Source organism: Mercenaria mercenaria, chromosome 9 (assembly GCF_021730395.1).
Source record: "Mercenaria mercenaria strain notata chromosome 9, MADL_Memer_1, whole genome shotgun sequence".
Lineage (NCBI taxonomy): Eukaryota > Metazoa > Mollusca > Bivalvia > Venerida > Veneridae > Mercenaria > Mercenaria mercenaria.
The window spans coordinates 3060774-3080575 of NC_069369.1; the positions used below are offsets into that span (position 1 = coordinate 3060774).

General features: G+C 37.1%; 1 protein-coding gene across 1 annotated transcript; it reads right to left on the bottom strand.

The window, feature by feature from the left end:
• On the bottom strand, positions 1-17099 carry LOC123546366 (uncharacterized). Its single transcript, XM_045332570.2, has 6 exons — positions 16952-17099; positions 16058-16129; positions 14423-14540; positions 13876-13981; positions 6674-6856; positions 1-4365 (listed from the first exon to the last, which is right to left on the bottom strand). Exons 2-6 carry the CDS (start codon positions 16123-16125, stop codon positions 4136-4138), a joined length of 705 nt encoding a protein of 234 aa, XP_045188505.2. The 5' UTR covers positions 16126-16129; positions 16952-17099; the 3' UTR covers positions 1-4135.
• Positions 17100-19802: the final 2703 nt, after the last annotated feature.

A 19802-nucleotide genomic window follows, 5' to 3' on the forward strand; every position in this document is an offset into this window, starting at 1 on the left:
AATATTTCAACACTTTTATTTTTCATGCAAATGTTTAAAATATATTTAAAACAGAATTAAAAATACAACACAGAACATCACTAGTACTAATCATTATATAAATGGGTTTAATGACTTATGGATTATATACAATGAAATGATCTAGACCTTTCTTTAAAGTAACGACATCCAAGTTCTTTGGAACAACAGTGGTCAAGTGATATATTTTTAAAGATATGAATAAATCTTGGAGAAGACCTTACAATGATGCTATAGACCAAGTTTGATGAAGACCCATCAGAAGTTATTAAAGGTATTCTATTTTCTTCTAGCTCTAGTGATCCTATAAAGGACCAAAAGCCCCATTTTGACACATTTCAGAAGACCTTATAATGATGCTACAGACCAAGTTTGATGAAGATCCATCTCATGGTTCATGAGAATTCTTACAATGGTTATTCTATTTTTAACTTGTGACACAAGTTCCCCCATTTGAACAAACTTCAGCAGGGACCTTGCCAGGATGCTACAAACCAGGTTTGGTTTAATTGATAAGTAGTTTCAGAGGAGATGTTTACAAAAAAATGTTGACAACCGATGCCAGACCATCCACCTACACTAATACCTCAATCTAAAGCCTTGGTTCAGTTAAGATAAAATACGACTGAAGAAGAAATATTATTTGGAGACAAAATCAGTGTTAGAAAAAATCAAGCACACGGCCCAATCTTTTTTATTTACTGAATTTTCAAAGTAAATTCTGAAGTTTTGGAAAATTAGGGTTTAATCAAATTCTATATTGTAGAAAAAATTTCGATCCCGACATTCTAACTACCTTAACATGTCAAACTTTTTAATATCATATTTTATCTTATTTAAGGTAGTCATGTACAGTTTTAAAAAATTTAATCATGGGTTGATATCAATTCATAAAATGATTTTCGTTTCTGTATGTAAAGTTGAGCTTTCATCTGTGTTACTTGGATAAATGCTATTACATCATTACTTTCAGTTTATCAAACGTGCAGAACAACTTCCAGTCAGCATATTTCAGCACACAGGATGTTGCCAACAGATCTCTGGGCTAAAAACTGCATATTATTTTTCCTGCCTATTTCAACAAATGGTTAACAACTATGCAAACAAACCAGATGAAAAAAGTATTTCAAATAAACATGGCCGTATCCAATTTACCAGCACTTCAAGAAATGCTTTACCACTTTTGGACAACAATGACAAACACCCAAGTGAGTCACACACCTAGAATTGGTAGTCCTTATTTTCGTCTTAAAATTATTCGAACCTGCTCATCAAAATATTTCAGACTGGTAGTTTATTTTCAAATCAGTCACAACAGGGGAAAAGAACAATATTTTATTTTCAGCCCGACCTGTATACCAACTGAAGCTAGCATTCGGCCTGATCTGTATACCAACTGAAGCCAGCATTCGACCCGACCTGTATACCAACTGAAGCCAGCATTCAGCCCGACATATAAACCAACTGAAGCCAGCATTCAGCCCGACCTGTATACTAACTGAAGCCAGCATTTGGCCCGACCTGTATACTAACTGAAGCCAGCATTTTGCCCGACCTGTATACCAACAAGCCAGCATTCGGCCTGACCTGTATACCAACTGAAGCCAGCAATCGACCCGACCTGTATACCAACTGAAGCCAGCATTCAGCCCGACCTGTATACCAACTGAAGCCAGCATTCAGCCCGACCTGTATACCAAATGAAGCCAGCATTCAGCCCGACCTGTATACCAACTGAAGCCAGCATTCAGCCTGACCTGTATACCAACTGAAGCCAGCATTCAGCCCGACCTGTATACCAACAAACCAGCATTCGGTCTGACCTGTATAGCTACTGAAGCCAGCATTCGACCCGACCTGTATACCAACTGAAGCAAGCATTCAGCCCGACCTGTATACCAACTGAAGCCAGCATTCAGCCCGACCTGTATACCAACTGAAACCAGCATTCAGCACGACCTGTTTACCAAATGAAGCCAGCATTCAGCCCGACCTGTATACCAACTGAAGCCAGCATTCAGCCTGACCTGTATACCAACTGAAGCCAGTATTCTAAATATAGCTAATCTTGACCAATTTCATTCTTTCAGTATTGTAATCAATCTCATACAGAATAAAAATGAAAAATAATTCTTCTTGATGCAAGTTAAAACAAGAGCTGTCACTAATGGTGACAAATGCCCCCGCAGCACCTTGACCTTTGACCTGGTGACCCCAAAGTCAGTAGGGGTGGTGTACTCAATAAGTACTATCAGCATGTGAAGTTTGAAGGTCCTGGGTGAAGTGGTTCGCATGTAAAGTGCCTTCATGCAAAAAGTTAAAGCTGGCCCCTGTGACCTTGACCTTTGACCTGGTGGGCAAAGTCAGTAGGGTTGGTGTACTCAATAAGTACTATCAGCATATGAAGTTTGAAGGTCCTGGGTGAAGTGGTTCGCAAGTAAAGTGCCTTCATGCAAAAAGTTAACGTTGGCCCCTGTGACCTTGACCTTTGACCTCGTGACCCCAAAGTCAGTAGGGTTGGTTTACTCAATAAGTACTATCAGAATGTGAAGCTTGAAGGTCCTGGGTGCAGTGGTTTGCAAGTAAAGTGTCTTCAGGCAAAAAGTTAACGTTGGCCCCTGTGACCTTGACCTTTGACCTGGTGACCCAAAGTCAGTAGGGGTGGTGTACTCAATAAGTACTATAAGCATGTGAAGTTTGAAGGGCCTAGGTGCAGTGGTTCGCGAGTAAAGTGCCTTCATGCAAAAGGTTAACGTTGTGACGAACGAACTAACGGTCGGACATTTGAAAACTAATATGCCTCCCTTCGGGGGGCATAAAAATATGTTTTGCTGTGAAGTATCACCTATTTAAATAAATACATGTAGACATGTTTTGTCAGATCCTGCTGAACTAGTCCAGCTAATCAAGTACATTTAGAATATATAAGCAAACTACAAGTAACCTCTACCATCCCCCGTACCATAATACTGTAATCTAACAGACATTCACTGAAACACTTTATAAACACACTTTTGAGGTTCTGCCAGAAATTCGTAGGTATATTTTGAGAAAATATTTGAAAACAAAATAAATTCATACAATTTTATGTTTAATTTTAAAATCATTCATTCATTCATTTATGTGTGAAAATGACATGGATGATTTAGTTAGAAAATTTAGTTTTCAATCTATGTTGAATGTGATATCTGACCCACTATAATCAATAATATAAGGTTAATACTGAAGAAATTCTTTTCTCTTAACTACTGTCCAGCTGGTACAGATACAGACTTATGAAATGTCAGCATTTTTCCATCTCCAGGCATACATAGGCAATCTTAAAACACCATTTAAAATTGTACTTCTTTTGAAATGGTTAATTTGGTATACACTTTCTATAAACATCTACATTTGAATAGGTTGTTCTTGCAGATGGTCTAAAATTCCAGATTTTTTAAGCCTTATTCTCACAAACTGATAACAAACCAGCCTATTAAAAACATAAAATTCAAAGTAAGCACAAGTACTGGTGGCTTAGATTCTAAAAGCTTTTAATAAGCCTTGAATGTATTATGCTCCAAACTGGAGTTGTTCAGAGTTATGTTGGTGTGTGTTTTTAAAGAGTTTCAGTGTTATCTAGATAAAACTTATTTCTTATAACATAAAAATTTAAAACTAAGAAGTTACTGCAAGTATCTAGTCAGAAATAAAAGTACTGAACGTTTTAAATAATAGATGCAACAAATTTGCTTTTCTCAAATACATAAAATCATATACCGCAACTTATTTAAACATGTCACTTATTTACTATGACATGATGCAGTGCCCATACCAAGCAATGTCAAATATCTAATATCAAATTAGCTTTCAAATGGTCCCTTTCCCTTAAATGATTCATAAATGCTATATTGTGTAATATTTACAAATGATCATATTTACAATATATACAACCCTGAGCCACAAGCACTAAGCATAGGCAACAAATCTTCAATCACCTCTCATACACACTTAAAAAACTTTTACAATGTTACATTTATACAACACATATGCTATAACTGCTCCAATGTCAATGCCCCAAGTCAATTAAGCTGCCAATTAGTACACACAGTTTGTATTTCCAATGTACTCCACACACTTATAACACACTGTTGTCATTTATGTGAGAATGCTCCTCTGGGGATGACACATCTTTCACAGATCTAGGTGACAATGATGCAGGAGTAGATGTTTCCCAGATCTCCAGGGTGCCCATGTTTGGCTCAATGTCAATTGAATCATCCAGATAAGGGATGGGGAGATCTTCAATGTCTATTGTTGGGATATGGACTTCCGACAGGTTAGCCAACTCATCATCACCAAATGGATCTAAATATGGAAAAAGAATGTAGCGATGTCAATGAAAGATTATGTATCAGACACTTTTTTTCCCATCTAACGGTAGTTCTGCATGTTCATAATAAAAATTATGAATTTTTTTTCTACAATGTAAAATTTTTAAATCACAATTTTCAAAACATCAAGTAATACTCACAAAATTTAACCAATGAAACAAGAGGACCATGATGGTCCTGAATCGCTCACCTGTCCCCACATGACCCAGTTTTGAACCGAGTATGATGTCTTTTTTTCTTTATTTGACATAGTGACCTAGTTTTTGAGCTCATGTGACCCAGTTTTGAGCTTGACCTAGATATCATCAAGATAAAAATTCTGACCAATTTTCATGAAGATCCATTGAAAAATATGGCCTCTAGAGGTCACAAGGTGTTTTTATTATTTGACCTAATGACCTAGTTTTTGAAGGCACGTGACCCAGTTTTGGACTTGACCTAGATATCATCAAGGTGAACATTCTCACCAATTTTCATGAAGATCTCATGAAAAATATGGCCTCTAGAGAGGTCACAAGGTTTTTCTATTTTTTAGACCTACTGACCTAGTTTTTGACCCCACGTAACCCAGTTTCAAACTTGACCTAGATATCATCAAGGTGAAGATTCTGACCAATTTTCATGAAGATCCATTGAAAAATATGGCCTCTAGAGAGGTCAAAAGGTTTTTCTATTTTTAGACTTAATGACCTAGTTTTTGAAGGCACATGACCCAGTTTCGATATTGACCTAGAAATTATCAAGGTGAACATTTTGACCAATTTTCATGAAGATCCATTTAAAGATATGGCCTCTCGGGAGGTCACAAGGATTTTATATTTTTAGATTTACTGACCTAGTTTTTGACCACAGTTGACCCAGTTTCAAACTTGACCTAGATATCATCGAGGTGAACATTCTCACTAATTTTCATGAAGATCTCAGAAAAATATGGTCTCTAGAGAGGTCACAAGGGTTTTCTATTTTTAGACCTACTGACCTAGTTTTTGATTGCATTTGTCCCAGTTTTGAACTTGACCTAGATATCATCAAGGTGAACATTCTGACCAATTTTCATAAAGATCCCATGAAAAATGTGACTTCTGGAGTGGTCACAAGCAAAAGTTTACGCATGCACGCACGGACGCTGCACGATCACAAAAGCTCACCTTGCCACTTTGTGACAGGTGAGCTAAAAATAGGGTTGTGTACTTGATATTTCTCTGGACAGATCTGAAAAACATGTACAGCATAATGACAGTCTATCGAAAAATCACAATTTTGGAGATATTTTCACGTTAAGAACAATGTTAATTTAATGACACTTTTCAGTTGTAAATTGACATATTTGTCTTTCATTCGGTTAAATAAAATATACTGGCCTGTGTCCTTTTTTTCAGATATCTAAAATTGGTTTAAGTACAAACTGAAAGGGGCTTAATTACACACCCAAAGTGGTTTAAGATATACTCTAAATGGTTTAAGGGTATACCAAAAGTGGCCTAAGTACATACTTGAAGTGACTTAAGTACATCCCCAAAATGGTTTTACATACTAAAAGTGGCATAAGGACATACCAGATGTGGCAATGACATACCAGAATTGGCCATCAGACACGTATGTATGTGTCACAGTATAACTTCATTAGTTATATCATTGAGGAGAAAATGTAACCTGGTAGTCACAATAACATCACAATTACATTCAAAAGATGCTGGTTAACTGCATATTTTTCTCACTTTGCGATGTTTAATTTGTTTATCCTCAGAGATCATGCCTATCTCCTCTGTCCCATGAGAAATCGGAGGACCAACTTAAATATAGCTTGGGAGCATGTCAATTTATTGATTTGTTTTTATTGGGTTTAACGCTGCACCGAAACAATTATAGGTCATATGGTGACTTACAAGCTTTTGACGGTGCCCCTCCGTGCATTATTTCATCACAAGCGGGCTCCTGGGTAGAATCACCAACCTTCCATAAGCCAGCTGGATGGCTTCCTCAAATGAAGAAATCAAAGCTCCAAGCGAGGCTCGAATCCACGTTAATGAGGGGCAAGTGATTTGACTGTAACCACTCGGTCACAGAGGCCCCCTGGGCGCATGTGAAGGTAATGGGTAAATGTACAAACCACCTGTAGCAAAGTCAGTGGAGCATCAGAATGGTATTCAGAGAACCTGTATTTGAAATATCGACTGGCTGCATAGTTTTCTAAACATATGACAAACTTTTAAGTCTATGGCGTATCAAATTAACGACTGAATTAATATTTTGTATCAAAATAATTAAACTGCTGATAATACCTTCAGGTGGAGGTAAGAGATCTGCAATATTATCCATCCCTGGCTTTGAATCTCTGTCCTCATCATCACTGTCGTCTATATCACTGTCAGGTCTACCAACACCAAATAAACATGGTGGTCGCCAGTTACGAATTCTCTCTACTACACCAATCAAAGCTTTGTCTGTTTTTGGCTTCAAGTCCTCTGAAATATCAACAATATTCACACCATAACCCTAACCCATAAGCAAAAATAAGATTTTTCAAGAGTAAAATTAAAAGGAATCTTATAAAACACGGAGGTCACAGAAATGTAAAAGCAAAATTCCACTTTTTTATTGCATACAGCTGTAGATCCTCCCCTCACAGCCATACTTCACCAACAAAAGGCCAACCTTATCGTTTGAAGTGCTATACCAACTTTAACATTGTCATATTTCATATTCATTTTACCCTGTTCAGATTAGATAAAGCAGTCTGAATGATAATAGGAAGGCAACCATCTGTAAATTTATGATCTTTTTTTCCTGAAATAACTGTAAAAGTCTCTGTTTTTTTCCTTGCAAGGAATTTTTCATTTCATTTTTACCTGTTTTTTTTTAAACACTGCCTATTTCCAGACTTTGTAAAGTTCAGAAACAGATGTTCCGAGAACTCTTGTACATAAATCGAAAGTATAAAATAGCACTTAAAACTGTTTGTTCTTCATCATAGGAACAGAAGAGCAAAAAGATTAATAATAAATCTCAGGGGTCTTGTGAGGGAGCGACTTGGGCGAGACAGTCGCTTTGAAGCTTCAACTTTGCTCAAATCAAACCTCAAAGCGAAATTAAAGTCACCCGATTATTTGGATCCGCACTCGCTACCACTACTTGGATTATTGACAATTTGCACTATGTCAAAATGAGATACTGTTCACAAAAGTGTTTACTCAGTGTTACTAATAAACCTTTCATCCTTCATTTATATATTACAAGATACAGCACCTTAGATTTACAGCATTGGCTTGAATTTCAGAAAACAACTTTTTTTCAGAATTTTGTATTAAGGTATTAGATCACTAATAGTAATGTTTACAAAATGGCCTTTGCTTGGTATATTCTGAAAGGTAACCGTGTTTTGCACTATTTTGCAATTTTTAAACAACTTTTACCGTGCCGTTTTTTTATAAATTTTGTATAACTTATGGTATCTCCTCAAGCTCAAGTAGAGACAAATTTCAAAGTGATAGCCACTGTCCAAAACGTTTGCAGAGAACTCATTTTACCATTAATTTTAATAAAAGTAACATCAAACTTTTAGTAAACAATTATAAAACACAAAATAAAAATGTAAATATCATTTTTTCTGTGGTGCCTGAAGTAAACGGATTTAATGAGACAGAGTTCATACTTCAACACTGAAAAAATAAGGTCGAATGCTGTGTTTCTGTTTTGAATTTTGCTTACTCCATTTAAAAACTAGAGCTATCACTAAAGGTGATGAATGTACCCCCCCCCCCCCCATGCACTGACACAGTACACTGCAATTTGACGCACACAAGATTGCATAATTATGTGGACTGTATGTATATATAGACTGTATGTATACAGTATAGTAACAAAAAATAAAGTGCCATAACTATGCAGAATATTTATCTAAAAGAATGTAACATGCACCATGCACAACTAGGGTTGGTACTGATCACTTGTGTGAAGTTTCATTAAATTGTGTGCAAGGGTTTGGTAGATTAGGCACGCACAAAATTGCATATGCAGACTGTATGTACATAGTATGTTAACAAGAAACAAAGTCCCATAACCAGGGCCCTCTCTACATTTTGGGGGATTGGGGCCGGGGCCCTTGGAGGGGGGAATTTCGCGTCGTTTTCAAGGGAGGGGGGAATTCATTCTGGAGATATGACATCTGAACATAACCCCTTAAATTAAGGTCAATTGAGTATTACAGATATCAAACTAATGTGAATATATCTGAAGTATTGTACAGAACATAATCTATTGAAAACAGGCAACTTTTATTTTCTTTTATTAAATCAATTAGGTGACATCCAATCGAGGTTCACATGTCGTCATTAACGGAAGCACTAGCAGTATCCACGGACATTGTCTCAGCAGCAGCCGGAGCAGTGCTTCCCTTCGTCATATCTACCTGATTGTGCATGTCTGGCCCTGATGAAACAGCGGTGTCCGTGACAGTAGTTTGTTTTTTGAGAGCATGCTGCTTAAAAAGCAAATCTATTTTTGCGCATTTCGCCCCAGTTGCATCTGTGATCTTTTTACTGTATGATGTACATTATGCAACATTTTTTTTCAAAGGGAAGTAACTTTGCATACACGCACCCGGGGAACTGAAAAACGAGCGTATTATACGGATCAGTAAAACCAGGGGTTCCACTAGACCTGAAAACCAAAGAGTCCCGGGACCCTTGGGTCCAAATTTTGAAGGGTCCCTTTTCAAAATACAAGAGTCCTGCCCCAACACATCGATACAATTGACTATATTTTCTTATAAAGTAATACTACGTAATTAATAGCTACTACAACCAAGAACATGTTACAGCATAATAACAATTTCTGTTTCAGGTCATATAATCTCATATTGTAAATAAATTTTTATCAAAATTCATTTTAATTTGATGAGGTTTTTCTTCAATATTTTTGTTTGTTAGCAGAAAAGTGCTAAAACACTCTGTAAAAATGTATCCAAAAACGTACTATCCGGATACTGGTACACTTCTGGAATGTCGTCTGAAATGTTGTTTTTTGCCAGTTACTTGGTCCACTAAGGTAAACCAGAGATAGTTCCTCAAATAATGATGCTACTTTTCATTAAAAATTGCATTGAAAGTCAAGTTTTTAAGTGAATTTTGGAAAAATTGCATATGTCATCGGGTGTAATTAGAATCGTGAATGGACATTCTATACTTATTTTTACTTTCCAAATTCATTTAAATTTGTGGATTTTCTCGTTGAAGTTAAGGTACAATCATTAAACAATGATCTAATTTAAAGTTTGCATGAAGAAATCTTGCAGGACACTTTTCACATGCTCGGTAATCAGCTGGTCGCTTAATTACGATAATTTAATAATTGGCGCCTTTTTTGACAGTATGCAGGCTCAATACGGGTAACGCTTTATCAATGAATTAATGTTAACACTTCATTGATTCTCATTACCTATGTGCACTCGCCGTGACGTAACTTGCTGATAAAGAAAAATCAGCGTGGCATGTCCACAGGATAAAGGGCGGGAATTTAGCAGAAGATCAAAGGCAGGAAGGAGGGCATGACCGCGAGTGTTTACTTTGAATACACGTGTTTATCGTGGACATAGTTTTACTTTGGGAAATGACTGATAAGAGGAAGGATTATCAAAGGAAAATGTCTCCGGGTCCCGAGTGACGCACAGGCAATTATCATGGTCCTTTGAGCGTCTTTTGAAAATCTCCCGGACCCGGGCTCCTAAGACTATCGGGTATCGATTTTTTTCTTGATATTTTTTTCTTTCGAGGGGGAATTTTTCTATACTTGGGGGGAAAGAAACATACTATTTCGAGGGGGGAATGGGGCCGAATTTCGGCCCCAAAAATCGGCAAACGAGGGCCCTGATAACTCTGCAAATTTTGTCGCTGAAAGAACCTAACATGCCCCATGCACAACTACTGTTGTTACTGATCACTTGTGTGAAGTTTCATTAAATTGTGTCAAGAGGATGAGGAGAGATGGTGCGCACAAGATTGTGTCTATGTATATAGTATAGTAACAAAAAAACAAAGTCCCATAACTCTGCAAATTTTTTTTTCTGAAAGAACCTAACATGCCCCATGCACAACTACTGTTGTTACTGATCACTTGTGTGAAGTTTCATTAAATTGTGTCAAGGGGATGAGGAGAGATGGTGCGCACAAGATTGTGTCTATGTATATAAACAAAAAAACAAAGTCCTATAACTCTGGAATTTTTTTTCTAAAAGAACCTAACATGTCCAGTGCACAACTACTGTTGGTACTGATCACTTGTGTGAAGTTTCATTAAACTGTGTCAAGGGGATGAAGAGAGATGGTGCGCACAAGATTGTGTCTATGTATATAGTATAGTAACAAAAAAACAATGTCCCATAACTCTGCAAATTTTTTTTCTAAAAAAACCTAACATGCCCCATGCACAACTACTGTTGGTACTGATCACTTGTGTGAAGTTTCATTAAATTCTGTCAAGGGGATAAGGAGAGATGGTGCGCACAAGATTGTGTCTATGTATATAGTATAGTAACAAAAAAACAAAGTCCCATAACTCTGGAATTTTTTTTTCTAAAAGAACCTAACATGTCCCATGCACAACTACTGCTGGTACTGATCACTTGTGTGAAGTTTCATTAAATTGTGTCAAGGGGATGAGGAGAGATGGTGCGCACAAGATTGTGTCTATGTATATAGTAGAGTAACAAAAAAACAAAGTCCCATAACTCTGCAAATTTTTTTTCTAAAAGAACCTAACGTGCCCCATGCACAACTACTGTTGGTACTGATCACTTGTGTGAAGTTTCATTAAATTCTGTCAAGGGGATAAGGAGAGATGGTGCGCACAAGATTGCGTCTACGGACAGACAGACAACCTGAAACCAGTATACCCCCTCTTACAACTTTGTTGTCGGGGGGTACAATAACCTTAGGGCAGACGTAAAACCTACCTAAATTTCTTCTACAATATATAATCTAAGAATGAATGCAAAATAGAGAACTTTCACTGCGTGTAACTCAATATTTATAAAGATGTGTAACTCTACCCTTCTGTTTAAGTAGTAAATTCACTTTGAACACCAAGAAATCGCTTATAAGATTAATCTTTTTCCATTTTTGTACAAGAAATCAATAATAAGTCTTGAAAGAAGTAAAAACTTACTAGAAAAAAGGAAAATAAGGGGGAAAAAATTTGGTCCCAGTAGGGCTTGAACCTACGCCCCACTAAGAATTGCAGTAAAGGTAGGTTTATGGTAGGAATTGAATACTCTTCAAAAAGGAGGTACTCTATTAGTGATCTATTACCTTAAATGAAACAATCACTGTACTGAAAAATGATGTAACTAAGAAAATGAATGGTCACATCAATAGTTTTTTTTTATTTAGAAACAAGAACAGTTTAGACATCTTTTGAATCTCTTCACAGCATTTAGGTAGAAATAATTGATGCAGTCTTCCCACTTCTACCTGAAGTCTCCCCACTTCTCCCTAAATCAGCTCAGGAGAGAAGTGACTTCTCCCGAAATATTAAACCTAGCGACTCCGAGACCCCTGAATCTGAACAAATATTAAAGGTGTACCAACACTGTATATGAAAATGCAGGTAGTACTTCCATATGCTCTCAAATTTATTTAAGTAAAAGAAATGAACAGAAATGACTGCAGTTTTCATTTGACATTTGACAGTAATACCTTTAAATTGCAGAAATCAATATTGTTTTATTACAAAGTGTACATACTCTGAGGACATGTCAACTTTAATCCCATGGTGATATTCTATCTACGCATTTTGATACACAATTTAATTTATTGTGACTCGGCAATTGTTTGCAAAAATAACCAGATAACGGTATTCATGTACACGAAATTTCTATAACAGATCTTTGGTCTAATTTGTGAATAAGCTTTTTGTCATTTTATCAAAGGTGAAATTTCTTTGGTAGAATATAAAAACACGAGCACCGCCTTGCGGGTGCAGACGCTCACCCCAATGCAGAGTTATGGTACTTGTTGTGCTGAGTCTGCTTTTAATGGCGAATAACTGCTTTGGGTTTTATAATAATAGCTTTGACTGTTAAGAAGAAAAGCTGACCTAAACGCAAAACTTAAGTTTTACTTAACCAAGAAATCTGATTTTCTAAGTCCAAAAGGGGCCATAATTCTTGCAAAAATCAGGATGGAGTTATGTTTCTTGCAGGGTTGGCGACTACCCGCCCAGGGCGGGTAAACCCACCTGGGAAAACCTGGGTTTTCCCGGGTTGGGCAATACTCCTAAAAATGACTGAAGTGGGCAATACTGGGCAATAACTGAATAAAAATAGCTTCTATTTTTTTTACCTAAACAATTAAGTTTCTATGTTATAGAATGTAAGCTTATTCTTACATTAAGTTTTACTTACTTTGATACAATTGTGAAGTGATAGTTAGCAGACAGAACAGTTTTATTAACAAAATTACAATGGTTTATTGAGTTAAAGATCACAGACAAGTACTCTAACTGTATATTAAAATAAATCCTAGCTCATATGCATATCGTTCCACTTAGGCATATCAGATATATATAGTGTTATATCTAGGCTGGGTCCTTAGGTTTCATTGTTTATAACTTTTATATGATAGAAATGACAGTGTGATCTAAACTGACTTTCATAAGTAAAATGACCAGATTTAAGTTGTTAACACTTCTAACTTTAATCCCCTAATCTTGCACAATAATTGCTCAATCATTATCATAATAATCTCTATTCAATAGTTTTTTTTATAGATTTCATAGCTTTAGGCATGCAGGTGTCACTGCTATCACTATATGGGTTCTAAGTCAACTAAAGTGTTGAAATATGTATTGACGTATGAACTGAAATTTTATATTGCCCACTATTGCCCATTATTACCCTGTAAAACCCGGGTTTTCCCAGTAAAACCCACTGGGCTGGGCAATATGCTTAAAACCCGGGTTTTTGCCAACCCTGGTTTCTTGCTGTACAGAGTCATCTTATGAGTTGCAAGTTTCAAAGCAATAGCTTTGACAGTTTAGGAGAAAAGTTTAGCTAAACATAAAACTTAACCAATAAATCTGATATTTTCTAAGTTCAAAAGGGGCAATAATTCTTGCAAAAAGCAGGATGGAGTTATGTTTCTTGCTGCACAGGGTCAGCTTTTGATGGTGAAAAAGTGTTGCAAATTTTAAAGCAATAGCTTTGATAGTTATGGAGAAAAGTTTACCTAAACATAAAACTTAAACAATAAATCTGATATTCTCTAAGTCCAAAAGAGGCCATAATTCTTGCAAAAGGCAGGATAGAGTTATGTTTCTTGCTGACAGAGTCAGCTATTGATGGTGAACAAGTGTTGCAAGTTTCAAAGCAATAGCTTTGATAGTTTAGGAGAAAAGCTGACCTAAACATAAAACTTAATCAGGCAACGCCAATGCCAATAACTTACCATTCCCCCCCTTCCCCCCAAAAATCAGATGAGCTAAAAAGTACCTGCTGGATCAAATATTTTGAGATATTCTTTTTCAGGCAAGGGTTCTGGAGCTTTAGTGATCACCTTTTCCTTGGTCCTTGTCTTCTGTTTGGGTTCAGGGTCAGTCTGAAAATACATCAAGCAGTTTCATTGGTTCATTACTGGTGAACTTACACCAGTTACCAACTAAAAAATGGTTAAGTACGAAACTCATGATCATGACTTTAACTGAACACGGATGAAAATATTTCCAAAAGATAGGGATCATATCTGTTACTTCCAGTTCACTTCACTCACTTCACTCAGAAGAGAACTTCAAGCCTTGCATCTATTATCAGTCTGGAATTTCAGAAAATCTTGAAGGAAGTTAACTTCACATTTCCATGAACAGTTATCGTAAATATAATCTACTTTATCATGAAAGATAAATTTTTGTCACAAATGAATATCAAATTTTTCATAAAACCTTATCTAAAAGTAAGTCTTTCTTATTCCCTATTTTCAGCATTTTTGTCCTGTGAACTACATGTTGTAGCTGATTTACAGAGCTACATATTGTTTACTTACGTGAATGTGCAGCTGGTTTTTTGTACTAAGGGTCTGTAAAGGAATGCCAGGTTTCTTGAACAAGTTATTTTTAGGTGTCGCTGTTCCAGGTTTTCTTGCTTGTGTCGACTTCATGGCTCTACAACAAAAGTCATCAATATAGTATTTAGTTAATTTATACAAGTTTAAATTAATATATTTACCCTTTATTTTAAAATAGTTTCAAATAGAAGAGAATACATGTATATCCTTTTCATTTCAGGACAACCTTTATCTACATAATGAAAATATTTGAAGGCAAAAAGTGCAATCACAAACTCCAACCTGATTTGGTCTAAATTTATTCCTTATTTCTTTATTAAAGTTACAATTGTAATAACAAGACTGACTTTACATTTATTCATGTAATAAAACAATTACTGACTTTTTCATAGGTTGAATATAACTCTTTTCGGGTTGATAAATCCTGATATCAACCTATGAAAAAGTCAATAATTGTATATTATTGACCAAACCTAAAATGCAACACTTGTTTAATTTTTATCTTGAAGGTTAATTGGATACAGAGAAATATAATAATAATGCAAACATTTGCAGGGGTTGGTCATTTTCCCTAGAAAAATGTGTATGACAAGTTTTGACATCAAAATGTCATGAAGCCACAAATGGAGGTCAATATATGTTAATGGCTCTGCCTACAAGTCAATATGTGTTTATGGCTCCGCCTGCAAGTCAATACAACATTTCATCAGGAATCGTTTGACTGTGGTTAGACCAATGAAAAGGACAATAAATATAGAAGGTCTAAGTAATAAAAATTAATTTTCTTTCATGTCATGCTTTTCAGTGAAATACAGGAAAAAATCAGTGAAATAAAATTTGTATTTTCACAGTTTCAAAGAATATGAATCATCAATAATGATTATCATAAAGTTAAGATTTATTCTTTGCAAAATGTACTTCAATAAAGATATAGAAGTACAAACATAAAGATATATGCTCCACTGTAATATGATATCATGTGAAAAAATATGGAAACTTCACAGAACTTAGTATATAGTAATTTTTCAAGGGAACTGTGCCATCATAACCAAAGCATGTGAAGTTGCACCATAAATGGCTATTTCAGGGTTAAAAACTTGTCAAAAATTGTTAAATATTATAAAAAGAAAATTTATTTGCTTTACATGTAAGATCGAAATATATTTCACTTGTAAACACCATGATTAACATTTTCACTCAAAGTATTGACTATGAACTATATTTCGATCTCACATTGAAACAAACAGTCTCCATAACTTTTGAACTGAATTTTTTCATTAAGGAAGAGCTTATTATTAACTTATTATTTAAAGACTTAAATGGTGTTAATTATCTTGGGAGTGAATGTCAACAGTAATAAAACATGATTATATCTGAGCCGTGCCATGAGAAAACCAACATAGTGGGTTTGCGACCAGCATGGATCCAGACCAGTCTGCGCAGTCTGGTTAGGATCCATGCTGTTCGCGAACGGTTACTCTTGTTGCAGTAGGCTTTAAAAGCGAACAGCATGGATCCTGACCAGACTGCGGGCATGCGCAGGCTGGTCTGGATCCATGCTGGTCGCAAACCCACTATGCTGGTTTTCTCATGGCGTGGCTCATTAATGTTTACCTGATAGAACTTTGGTCATCATTGATTGTCCTCAGGGCAGACCTTGGTGTTGTCAAAGACATAGCCATCTTTCTACAAAATACCATGTAACATTTTATAGTTAATACAAATACTGGAACCTGTTATTTTCTGTTGTGTGTGTTTCATCCTGGATTCTAAACAGCAACTAAGTCACACCAGTGAATTGAGTGATAGACCCTTGTTGCAAATCAAAGTAAAGAAATGCATTTCTAAGATTTGTTTCATAAAAAAGTAATATCATAAGTTTACAACGTCATTTATGCATAACCTAACATATATTTGATGCCGTCTTAAATACTTCCGTAATCCTAGCCTATCCTCATAGGGTTGTCTAGGAATACGGAACTTCCGTAATCCTAGATCCAGAGGCTAAGATTACGGTACCGTAATCGTAGCCACTGCCTTTTTTTTTTACATTGTATTCAGCACATTTGAAGGTTTTAAAATTAATTGAAGCAAGTAAGGCTGGCCAGTATTTTTGTGTCTTTTTTTTATTTTTGAATGTCTTGCTTTTCCTAACAGTAAAATGCAGATACAGGTAAGGCTTGGAGGGATGGCAACCCAAATGAGTAAGGCTACAGTTTTGAACTCGGGAGTTCTCAAGCATCAATTATACAGGACTTTTTAAGGTCTGTGTGCACCTTGTTTCGGTGTAAGTAAACACTTTTTTTGATCAAGATTGATAGCTGTAATGAAGAGTGAAGAAGTCATCTAGTCTAAAATGAAATACGAATAATTCTGGGTACGAATCTCGTACAAACAGTTACGAAAGCCCACTGTAAGAGAGGTTTCACATATGAAAACATAACAGCATGTAATAAAACTTCAATATATATGTCTGCATGGCATTTATATTCAAAAAGAAATTAATACCTTTCCAAGTTATGCAAATGAACACAATGAAATTCGTTCTAATTTTCTCTGCCTTCAGCGGGAGGAATTTCTAATCCAATCAAATTCGAGTGCACAGTTCGGCGGATATACATCTTCTGGTGTCCGGTATCAGGTATCTGGATACATACTACAACATAACAAGAATGAGCTGTTTTCCCGAAAACATATGTAAAAGAGAGATTAAAAAGATAAATACTCTAATAAAGAAAATAAAATAATGTCTAAAACATATATGTAAAATTTAAAAAAAATGGAAAAGGAAAAAGAGATTTAGTTTAAACTATTACATCTACATCTACATCTACATCATTACGCCAAACTGTCAGACTTGACATTTCTTTGACGGTGCTCAAGGAAAGACAAAGTGTGAGAAAACTGTAAATAGTGAAAGCTAGAAGTTTGAGTCCCGGTCAAGATTTGGTGCAGATAGTCAAAAGTTAGAACTGTGAAGAAGTATACCCAGTCACTTTTCAGGTCCATCAGGATTTATATTATATTAGTATCTATCTACATCTACATTAGTACGTCATACTGTCAGACTTGACAATTCTATGACGATGCGCAAGGATAAGAGAAAGTATATAGAAGAGCTGATAGATAAGTAAGAAGCAGATCGGTCTAAGGATGTATGGTGCTAAGAAAAGATAGAAACAAGTGTAGAAAAGTGTTGACCAGCTACTTTCACACCATCAGGAAATGACAAGTTCGACTTCCGTGGCGGTACCAGGGCGCAGAGCCCCGCCGACATAGCTCAAGTCCCTCATTTGGTGCTATTTTGTAGCTTGGACAGAGTCCCCTTAGAAGGTCAGGTTTGATAGCCCTCTCTTAAATGATGCCAAAGAGGGGCCTCAGCAACTGTTGCTGGCAGAGAGTTCCATGTAGGGATACTCCGGGGAAAAAAAAGAAGTACTATCTATGGGGAGCAAGAAAGGACTATAGGCCCTACTGGAGTGATGAGTTGGAGAATCTACAGGCAAAGCTAACAGAAGCCAGGGGGGGAAGCAGAAAACAATCCCTCACAAGAGAGTAACCTTTCTCTACAGCGAGCCAAGGCCAATTTCCTCAGGCACAAACTGGAAGCACAGAGGAAGAGCTGGAGAAACAAAACAGCCTCGCTCAACCTAGAGCGAGATGCTCAAAAGCTATGGAGATTGACGAGACAGCTGAACGATGAAGACACAGGGAGAGGCTCAGCAAGTTTGGAAGAGAATGGTGAACTGTTGACGGGTAAATAAGCGGCAAACACTTTTGCCTCCAACTACAAAGATGTTTCCAACATCCCCATCAACAGGGAACGGCAAAGGGAAGACCGAAGAGAAAAAGGGGAAAGGCAGACAAGTCAAGTGACATCAGAATGCATGAAACAGTCTTAAACTACATGAGCTACAGACAGCTCTTAGGCAGTTGAAGAAAAAGAAGTCTCCTGGACCAGATGGAGTCACAAATGAAATGCTGACCCATTTAGTCACTGCAGCAATTTGCAAACTCCTGGAAATTTACAACTACAGCTGGACACATGGACTACTTCTACAGATATGGAAAGAGGCAGTCTTGATTCCCATCCATAAGACAGGGAAGGGTCCAAAGAAGGCTGCAAGCTATCGTCCAATCAGTCTAACCAGCTGTGTTGGAAAGACCATGGAGAGGATTGTTAATGCACGTCTGAAGTGGTACATGGAGACTAACAACCTACTCGCAACAAAACAAGCTGGCTTCAGACAATTCCGCTCCACTGAGGACCAGACCACTTACCTATCGCAAGAGATAGAGGACGCCTTTCAAAGGCAGAAAGGCTTGCTTACAGCAGTGATTGATCAGCAGCGAGCGTTCCACAAAGTCTGGACTGATGAACTCAAACTAACTGACGAGGATTGGAGTAAGAGGTCATATGCTTAGGTGGATTAAGTCATACCTCTACAACAGGAGAGCAAGAGTCAGCTTAGAACATGCCAGCAGTAGGAAGTTCCTGTTGCTTAATGTAAGGAAGAACATGCCACACAGCCACACACAGGATGCAGGAAGCTTGGGCTGAGGATTGGTGTGTCTCGATCAATACAGAGAAATCGTCCACCAGACAATTCACCCTGTCGTCAAAGCAGAGGGCGGGTAAAATCAAGATGGGAAATACGTCGCTGACTGAAGCAGACGAGGCAACATACCTTGGAGTGACATTTGACAAACGGCTAACCTGGAGACCCCACATTAGTCAAGCAGAAGGGAAGGCCCGTAGGAAGCTTGCCATGATGCGTAAACTTGCTGGAACAACGTGGGGAGCAAATGAGCACATACTCAAGACAATATATCAGGGAACAGTGAGACCCCATTTAGAGTATAGCTCAACTGCCTGGTCCACTACTGCCAAAACTAACCAACAGGCTCTAGACAAGGTTCAAACCCAAGCACTGCGGATCATGACAGGTGCTACAAAGTCTACACCTATCTCCTTCATTGAGAAGCTAACAGGTACACAGCCGTTACAAGACAGGAGACATGCATAGGTCCTGCTTCAAGCAGAGAAGTTCAGGTCCTTTCAAGACCATCCCATGAAAGCCAAGTTGGATGGCTACACCAAAAATCGGCTCTAATGTAGCAGCTTCGTTCACGGGGCAAAGAAACTCAATCGAGAGTTCAAAACTGAGCTGAACATACCAACGACTCCCCTAGGTAGAGAAAACATTATAAACCCTCTAGCGAATGAATTGTCCTCCCTCAGTGACTGTGAGACTTGCTGGTCCTCATCTTAACCGCGGAAGCAAGAGGATGAAGGTATTCGGAAGAGCCTCACACTGGCTTTGATCAATGAAGAATATCCCCCGGAAACATGGACTCA

Coding starts and splice junctions, on each gene's coding strand:
- LOC123546366 (XM_045332570.2), bottom strand. CDS start 16,125: ATGGCTATGTCTTTGACAACACCAAGGTCTGCCCTGAGGACAATCAAT. Junction 13,982..14,422: donor AAAACCAGCTGCACATTCAC/GTAAGTAAACAA, acceptor ATGTATTTTCAG/ACTGACCCTGAACCCAAACA. Junction 4,366..6,673: donor TCTCTTACCTCCACCTGAAG/GTATTATCAGCA, acceptor TTCCATATTTAG/ATCCATTTGGTGATGATGAG.